Genomic DNA, 9,667 nt, shown 5'->3' on the forward strand with positions numbered 1-9,667 from the left:
GCCGCACGCCCCTCGCGGGAACTTTGGGGCCGCGCCGCAGGTGTGGGGGCCCGCGGAGGTGTGCATGTGGGGCGCGAGGGCGTCGCGGAGAGCGGCCGCTGCCCTGTCCGGTCCCCGCTGGAGTAGCCCGGAGGAAGCGAGCCAGGAGAAAGGCAAGCGAGAGGAGGGGGCCGAGCAAGGCGGGGTGACTGGTCCGGCTGGTCCCCTCGGAGCGCTCTGCGGCCGCTGCTGGCTCGGGGGCCAAGGGTCAGAGCAGCTCTTCACCCACCCGCTCCCGGGAGCAGGTGGGGAGCGTGGACACTAGTGCCGGGGGAGGGGGCCCACGCTAGGCATTTTGTGCCCTTTGTGGAGGGAAGCTTTGGAGAAGAATTTGGAAGCAGACTTCTGTCTGCTCTTAATATGCAGGGGTACCCATCTCTAGGAAAAAGCTTTCTACATTGACGGACACTGCTGGGTTTTGAGGCTTTCCTTGGCTTGGGAAAACTTTGGAAGGTGGGCTTTTCAAATAGGCTAGGAGTTTTTCGATCTGAGATTAAGGGCAAATGCTAGTGGAGCCAGGATTCCGTTCTTTTCTTTAGTTCTTTTGTCCTTTTCTGTTCTTAAAGGTGTGGGTCCTCTTCCTGATTCTGGGAAAAATGCCGGTCCGGAAGCAAGGTGAGAATTTGTTTAACTCTTGTAGATGTCACTTGCTTTTCAATTTTGTGATTGCTATTTTCAAAGTGTTTGTCTAACTTTGATGAGATAGCACGGTGTTACTTCATTGCTTAGGGAGTCCAAGCTTCATAACATTTCAGAAGATGAAAATACCTGAATGTTTGTAAAACTTGATTTCTTGACATTTTTCTAATGACTAGGGAGAGAATTGATTTTTCTCTTTGATATGTCTTTTTAAAAAATTCTAAATAGGTGTCTTGGTGTTCACTCTAGCATTCTTGCTGAACACTGTTTTATGAGCGACTGTGGGATACTATTATAAAAGCTAGTATTTTGAAACACTTAAAATTTGGATTATAATGACAGAGTTGTAGATAATCTTTTGCATATCAGTGGTGATCTGAAACTATGTCGCTGATACTTTGATTTAATCATCTTTTACCAGTACACATTTGTTACTGACTGCTCACTTTCCTCCTCTTTCTATTATGATAAATATTTTCAGAATTTCAAATCATTCCAGGGAATATGTGTACACAAACACAGTCAAATAGTTGACCTGCAGGATTTGGTGAACTGTTTCGATGTCTTGCACAATTATGTGTATTAGCATGTAATAATACTTCCTTGTAAATATATCATTTTAATCAGGCTCTTTTCTTCTCAGATACCCAGAGAGCGTTGCACCTTTTGGAAGAATATCGTTCAAAACTAAGCCAGACTGAAGACAGACAACTTAGAAGTTCCATAGAACGGGTTATTAACATATTTCAGAGCAACCTCTTTCAGGCTTTAATAGGTGAGAATTAAAACTTTATTTGTGACCATTTATGTCAGCTAGGCTTAAGGCTTTTAATGCTTCTCTGAATTCAGTTATTTTACACTCAGGACAGTGATGTGTACTTGGTTCTCAGTAACTTGGACATCTTCTGTGTGTTGTGTGTTTTTAATAGGCTAGTGTCCTTTCCAAAATATCTAATAACTCGAATTTACAGTCTCATTATCTCATTGGTCTCTTAAGAACAGTGTTTCACATCCTATTACAAGATGGAGAAGTTACAGATATGTTTTGGGATCTAAGAGGTAATGACTGAATTATTGTAGCTGCTTTTGGATTTCCCTTGTATTTCTCTGGAGTCCTTAAAAATGTTTGAAGGGGGACTGGCTGGTAGTCCAGTGGTAGTATAGTGGTTAAGGTGCTGCATGGCTGACCACCATTCAAGTCTCAGACCTGGCGGCTTGCTTTCTCACTTTTCCTTTCTCTGTCTCTGATCAAATTTAAAAATAACAAAAACAAAATAAACAAATAAATTCTTTAAAAAAAATTTGAAGGGTTTTGCTATGTTTAAGAACACTCATTCATTTAATATAGACCTCTATTTAAACTTAGCATTCATGGAGTGTGAATTTTAGACTTGTAAAGTGATTTTAGAAGTGATCTGTCTAGGGACCAACAGTTAGCATAATGGCTATGTCCTTGAACTCCCACATAGCCAACCATGGTTCGAGTCCTGGACCCGGTGGCTTAAGCTCATGCCATGTGCATGCTTGCCCAAGATCCCGAGAGAAGAATGGAGGATTGCAGCGTGGACATCCCCCCTCGGGGGGTGATTTCTTGCTTTCTATCTCTCTCTTTCTGGTGAGCGAATGTACCCTATAGCAAAAACCTCTCCAGAAAAAAAAAAAAGAAGTGATATAATAACCTTATTTTATGGACAAGGATATTCAAATGGAGTTTTATGCTTAACTGTAACTTAAATTTGAGTTGATGCCTTTTCTTTAAAGAATTGTTTTATTTAACTTTATTTATTTATTTTAATTTGACCAGAGAGGGATGGAGAGAGAGAGAGAAAGGGAAAGTGAGAAAGCAAGCGGCCAGGTCCAGGACTTGAGCTGCGGTTGGCCATGAGGAAATCTAGCGCCCTTAACCACCACACCACCTGCTGTCTCCACTTTTTTAACAATGATTTTTTAATTTAATTTAATTTTTAAAAATTTTGTTATAGGGCATGTGCACTTACTGAAGAGAGACAGAGAGAGAGGGAAAGTGAGAAATCACCCCTTGTGGGGATGGCCATACTGTATTCCCTTCTCTTGCACTCTCTTCTCAGTATTTTGGGCATGCATGCACGCACATGTGCCAGGTGTGATTTTCAAGCCACTGGGTCTGGGACTCATGCAGTTAGCCACATGAGATCCAGATGCCTTAACCTCCACACCACCTACTGGCCTGCATAGCTTATTCATAATACATACATTTCATGAACTTTTGAAGACTCCTCATCTATAAAAGAAGATGATATATTACTGTTTTTTATTTTTAAAGACGTTTTTGCTATGGGGCGCATGTGCTTGCTGGAGAAACAGAGAAAGAGAAAGAAATCACCCTGTAAGGGACTCCATTCTTACAATTTGGGGCATATATGCTCCCAGCGTTAGTTTTAAGCTGCTGGGTCCAGGACTCAAACCATGGTAGACTATGTGGGAGTTGAGCAACATAACCATTATACCATCTGCTGGTCCCATTGCTGGGTCTTTTCTCTAGGAATGTTGAAATGTTTGCAAACCACTGAACTAGAAAATTTGTCACTTCTAGAAAGAATGGAATGTTGTTAGATATTATTATTTTAAACTGTTGTGATAGGGTACATGCCTTTTCCCTGAAGATACACAGACAGAGGGAGAAAGCTCCCCTGCAGTGGGGCATGGTTGGGCCACAATTCCTTTTCTCTCTCTCCATCCTTTCAGGACTTTGGGCATTCATGAACACACTCCTGGCATGTTCTTCCAGTCACCAGTGTGACTGACCTATGACCATATGGGGTCTGGCTCCCTTAATTACTAGACCACGACCCTAACTGTTTATTAGTCATTGACTGTATGACATTTTAAAATAAGACATATATTTCATTGAATTGCATGTATTTCCTCAGTAGCTTTCAAGTAGATGGGGGTTTATATCTACGTAATGGTAGAGTAATTGTTCATGTGATTTGAGACTACATTGAAGTGAGTGTACCTTGTCAAATAAGTTATTGATAAATTGATTCTCTTTACCAAGTTTGGTTTAGAATTAGTTTTGGTTTTGATTTTTATTTTTTTAAGGCTTTTGCCATAAAGGCACGTGTGCTCACCAGAGAGAGACAAAGAAAAAGTGAGAAATCATTCCCCAATGCGGCATGGCTATGCCACACCCCCTTCTTCTTCATTCTCTTCTTGGGATTTTGGGCACGTATGCACACACACCCTGTGTAATTTTTAGGCTGCCAGGTCTGGGACTTGAACCGCACTCAGCCATGTGGGAATCCAGCACCTTAACCACTACACCACCTGCTGGCCCCAGAATTACAGATTTTTCAGAAGACCACTTAATACACCCAATTTTTATAAAGTTATTTTTTGTTTATTTTTTCCATGAGAGAGAAATAGAGAGACACCTCCAACAGGGTCTTCACACCATAGTCTACCTCTGGTTTTAGTTAAGCCAGACTATGGACATGTACATGCCCTTGTGCTCTGTGAGGTCTCAGGGCATGAACTCGGAACTTTTCCATGTGCATCCAATTCTGTAACTGCTGCGCTACTTCTTGGCCCCTACACCCAAACAATTTTAAAAAATTAACATTGACTCCGAAAATATACATAAGACTAGAGAGTAGTGTATGATGAACTGATGTCGTCCATCTTCAAATATTATCAGTGTTTTGACATTTTTGTGTACATCAGTGAACGCTGTTATGTTTTGGTGTCCAAGCTGTGAGGTTTAAGGTCCAAATGAATAATTTACTTGGTTTTTCTAAATCAACAGTACATTTAAGAATGTTTTATTTTGTAATATTGCTAGGAAAAAACTCATGATTTATATTTTCTCATTTTCACACACATACACACACATACATATACACACACAAATAGACTGCAGTCCTCTGTGAAAGCTGTGACTTAAGAAAATTAAATATTTAGCAAAATAACTAAACAGAATCTCTTTTATTTTCCTTTAGATTGAGAGAGGATTTGTTATGTTTAAAGTATTTGACACATTTTGCCTCTCTTTTTTTTTTTTTTGGAGAGGTTTTTGCTATAGGGCATGTGCGCTCGCCAGACAGGCAGAGAGACAGAGAGATAGAAAGTGAGAAATCACCCCCCAGGGGAAATGGCCATGCTGCAATCCCTTTTCCTCCATTCTCCTGTAGGGATCTTGGGCATGCACGCACACCGCCCGGCTTCAGTTTTAAGCCACCGGGTCTGGGATGTGAACCGCGGTCAACAACATGGGAGTCAGTGACAAAGCCATTACACTAACTGCTGGTCTCCTGCCTCTCCTTTTTTTGAATATTCTTCTATGTAACAGAATTTTGGTGGAATTAGTTTTATAGCTGTGAAGTTTATGTGTGTGAATGTTACTTGGCATAATTTCATTGCTTGTGAATTTATTTTGATACTCGAATTTACTTATATTTAATGTCTTAAAGAATATGGCATCAAGTTTTGGTGGAAGAAAAGTAATAGATTTAGGTTTTGAAATAGGTCAGTTTAGGGTTGGTCCTGTGTAGAATTGTTTAAGTGTAGTGCCTATAGGCAGTTGGAGCCAACTGCTGTTTGAATACTGACCTTGGTGGCTTGAAAAAACAGGCCAGGAGACCAGCAATTAGTGTAATGGCTATGTCGCTGGACTCCCATGTAGTTGACTGCGGTTCACATCCTGGACCTGGTGGCTTAAAACTCACGCTGGGCGTGTATGCGTGAGTGCCCAAGACCCTGAGAGGAGAATGGAGGAGAAGGGATTGCAGTGTGGCCATCCCTCCTGGGGGGTGATTTTTCGCTTTCTGTCTCTCTGTCTTTGTCTGTCTGGTGAGCGCACTCACCCTATCTCAAAAAAAACAAAAACAAAAACAAAATAAAACAGGCCAGGTGCATGTGTGTGCATGTACGTAATCCTGGTGGGATGGAGAAATGAAGAAAAACGGATTGCAGTGTGACCATGCCTTGTTAACAGGTGTTTTCTCTCTTTTTCTGGCAAGTGCATAGAGTTCAGGTGCCATCTGGCAAAAAAAAAATGTAAATTTAGTGGATACTACTGAATTAATAAGTGCCATATCTTGTGTTGGCCAAAATTGTGTTATTGATAGGGCACGTGCGCTTTCCAGAAAGAGAGACAGAGAGATAGAAAGCTAGAAATCACCCGCCAGGGGGTATGACCTCGCTGCAGTCTCTTCTCCTCCATTCTCCTCTTAGGATCTTGGGCATGCACACACACATGCCTGGCGTAGGTTTAAGCCACTGGGTCTAGGACCTGAACCATGGTCGACTACATGGGAGTCCAGCGACATAGCCATTATGCTAACTGCTGGTCCCACAAGCAAAGATTTTCTTTCTGTTTGCACCTCTGCCACTGTCTTTTGGAACTTTTTTTTTTTAAAAGAATTATTTTATTTAACTTTTTGTTTTATCTATTTATCTAAATTTGACCAGAGAGGGACAGAGCGAGAGAGAGAGGCAAAGTGAGAAAGCAAGCCACCAGGTTTGGGACTTGAACCGCAGTCGGCCATGTGGGCGTCCAGCACTCTTAACCACACCACCTGCCAGCCCCTGTCTTTTTTTTTTTTTTTTTTGGAGAGGTTTTTGCTATAGGGCGTGTGCGCTCGCCAGACAGACAGAGAGAGACATAGAGACAGAAAGCGAGAAATCACCCCCCGGGGGGATGGTCACGCCGCAGTCCCTTCTCCTCCATTCTCCTCTCAGGATCTTGGGCACGCACGCACACACGCCCGGCGTGAGTTTTAAGCCACCGGGTCCGGGACACGAACCGTGGTCGACTACGTGGGAGTCCAGCAACATAGCCATTACGCTAACTGCTGGTTCCCGCCCCTGTCTTTTGAAACTGTAAGCCTGTAAATTGGACTAAGCTAAACTGGTCCATTGTGTCCATAGTGTGTACAGAAAAATCTTGGAGTAATCTGTTTTTTTCTTCAATAGATGGCGCTCTGTCTTCTGAGCTGGTACCTGTGGACCTTTGAATTAAAGGAGACATGCATGGGTCTTGACCACCTGAGTTGTTTGAAAGTCATTTGGCTCTTAAGATTATCTTGTCTTCCTTAGTTTTCTTACTTTTCTTACGCTATGGTGAATTTTCTAGTTAGTTGTTTGGGATGCTAGGTATCTCTGGTCTTGTAATCTGCACTGATTATTGATTGATTATTTGAACGAGTAGTTTGTACGGACTGTTTTTATGCATTTAAAAAAAGTTTCAGGGCCAGCAGGTGGCATGGTGCTTGAGACACTGCACTCCTTCTCTCCATACCCTTGCCCGCATGGTTTGAGCCCACATCCTGCTTGTTCTCTCTGTCTTTCTCTGGTGAATTAAAATAATAATGATAATAATGATAATAATAATAATAATAAATAAAAGTAAATAGTTCTTTTTTTAAAAAGCTTGTGTGTGGACCAGCAGGTGGCATATTCTAGTCCCGGACCTGGCGGCTTGAAAATCACACTGGGGGGACCAGCAGTTAGCGTAATGGCTATGTCGCTGGACTCCCACGTAGTCGACCACGGTTTGCGTCCCGGACCCGGTGGCTAAAACTCACGCCGGGAGCGCATGTGCGTGCGTGCCCAGGATCCCGAGAGGAGAATGGAGGAGAAGGGATTGCAGTGTGACCATCCCCCCTGGGGGGTGATTTCTCGCTTTCTGTCTCTATGTCTCTGTCTCTCTGGCGAACGCATGCGCCCTATAGAGTAAAAAAAAAAATACCTCTCCGAAAATCACACTGGGCACCTGTGTGTACCTGCCCAAAATCACAAGAGGAGGAGAATGGAAGAGAAGGGATTATGGTGTGGGCATCCCCCAGGGGGTGACTTCTCACTTTCCCTCTCACACTCCTTGTCTGTCTCCAGTGAGTGCACACTCCTGATGGCAAAAACAAAACAAAACCCTTAAGTTTGTGCAGGTATCCAGGGGTTTTGGTATAGAAGTACTGACTTTACCCCTTCGTATTTGATTTGTTATATAGATTAGGTCCCTGGTACTTTGGGGTTATTCAGAAGGGTGTAAGCATGCACATACTGCATTATTCTATTGAGGTTACTAATTTTTAAGTATTTTATATCTCTGAATTAGGGGTGCGTTGTACAATTAGTGTATGTCATTTTTAATTGGGAGTGTTTTTACATTCTTGGTGGACGTGAAATAATGAAATCATTGTAGTTCTGATGCTTGGTGGTATTTTTGAAGATTTAAACATTTTTGAAAGCAGGAAGATTTTTACTTGAATTTGAGGTGATACATTGTTTCTTTAAAGCTGAATATTTAAAGTTGTATTTTTTTTTTTTTTTTTAATCTGTGAGCTGCACATGCTTTAAGTTTACTCCCAAAACATATCGGAATTATTTTTGTGTAAATGGGAGATAACATCTACCTAGTTTTACTCCCTGATTTTACTAAGACGAATTTGAAAATTTAGTATATTTGCTTCTGCGTTCCTATTTCCTTCACTTACATTTGAAATTTTTTTAGTTAAGTGGACTGCGTATGGTTTAGTTATAATCACAGCTCAAGAGGTTCAGGGCCATGGTTCTTTCAGGTCGTTCCTGATTCTAAGGCGTCTGAGATTTGAGGTGACCTTGGTAATCCTTGAGGCTTATACCAGCCTAGACCCCTGTAGTTATTTTTCATGGGATCAGAGAACACACCTGCTTTCCTTGCACTCAGAGAAAATTGGTCTCAAGATCAGCCTGACTTTAGAGACTTAGGTTGAGTCATTGAGTCATGTAATTTGTGTTTTTCTGTAATAGCAAGATTTTTTTTTTTTTTAATTTGCCAAAGGATGTATATGCATTCATCAGAGAGAGGAGAAAACATCCCTCAGTGGGCATGATCGTAGTGCAGTCCCTTTGCCATTTCTCCATCTAATGGGGATTCGAGGATGTGCCTGGCAGATGTGCCTGGTATGTTTTTCAAGCCACCAGGGCTGGGATTCAAATTGCGTAGTAGGTCATGTAGAATCTGGCTCTCTCTTTTTTTTTTTTTTAATTATTATTTTAACTTTGTTATAGAGTATGTGTGCTCACCAGAGAGACAAAGAGAGAGGGAAAGTGAGAAAACAAGTCTCTGTGTCTGGGACTCAAACCACAGTTGGCCATGTGGGAGTTCAGTGCCTTAACCACCACACCACTTGCTGACCCTAGAATCTGGGTCTCTTAACCACTAAGCTGTGGAGCTAGTTTGGAAGTTTATTTTAATGTAATGTTCTATTTTTGTTCTGCAGATATTTCAGAATGAAGGTGGGTATTGTAACACTGTCCATTTATGAGTTTTTTAGTTTCCAGTTTGTGGCTACTTAAATAACTAATAGTTTCTCTAGCCCTTATAAACATGTCCTCCTTTGTACATGCTATGTTTCAAAAGCATGATTCCTTTACCATTCTAACCATTTTTAAATGTACAGTTCAGGAGTGTTGTATTTGTTCATATTGTTGTGAAACAGATCCTCAGAACTCTTCATTTTGCAAAACTGAAGCATAATACCCATTAAACAACTACTCCTCTTTCTTCCTGTCCCTTAGCCCCTGGTAATCCACCGTCTGTTTCCGTGAATATGACTACTTACATTCTCCATATAAGTGGAATCATACGGTGTTTTGTCTTTGTGACTGACTTTGTTTAGCATAAAGTCCTCAAGTTTCATCCATGTTGTAATATGTGACAATTTCCTTCCTTGTAAGGCTGAATAATATTCCCCTGTATATGTACAGTACATTTTATTTATCCATTGGTAGGCATTTAGGTTGCTCCCTCCTTTGGACTATTGTGAATAGTGCTGCTGTGAACATAAGTATGCAAACATTTCTTTTAATTCTTTTGGATATATCCAGAAATGGAATTATGGGATCATATGGTAGTAGTATTTTTTTATTTTTTTTAAAGAATTATTTAACTTTATTTATTTATTTTAATTTGACTAGAGAGGGACAGAACAAGAGAGAGAGCGCAGGAAAGCGAGAAAGCAAGCCGCCA

General features: G+C 41.3%; 1 protein-coding gene across 1 annotated transcript in view; it reads left to right on the forward strand.

Moving 5' to 3' along the window:
• Window positions 1-8: 8 nt before the first annotated feature.
• The window catches only part of DLG1 (discs large MAGUK scaffold protein 1), a 331,865-nt gene continuing 322,206 nt past the window's right edge, over window positions 9-9,667 (forward strand). The window contains exons 1-3 of the mRNA XM_006156759.3: window positions 9-152; window positions 606-654; window positions 1,322-1,453. Coding sequence (XP_006156821.1) covers window positions 636-654; window positions 1,322-1,453 — 151 coding nt within the window. The 5' untranslated portion in view covers window positions 9-152; window positions 606-635. The remainder of the gene's footprint in view (window positions 153-605; window positions 655-1,321; window positions 1,454-9,667) is intronic.

Source organism: Tupaia chinensis, unplaced genomic scaffold (genome assembly GCF_000334495.1).
Source record: "Tupaia chinensis unplaced genomic scaffold, TupChi_1.0 Scaffold000515_1, whole genome shotgun sequence".
In the NCBI taxonomy this organism is placed as follows: Eukaryota; Metazoa; Chordata; class Mammalia; order Scandentia; family Tupaiidae; genus Tupaia; species Tupaia belangeri.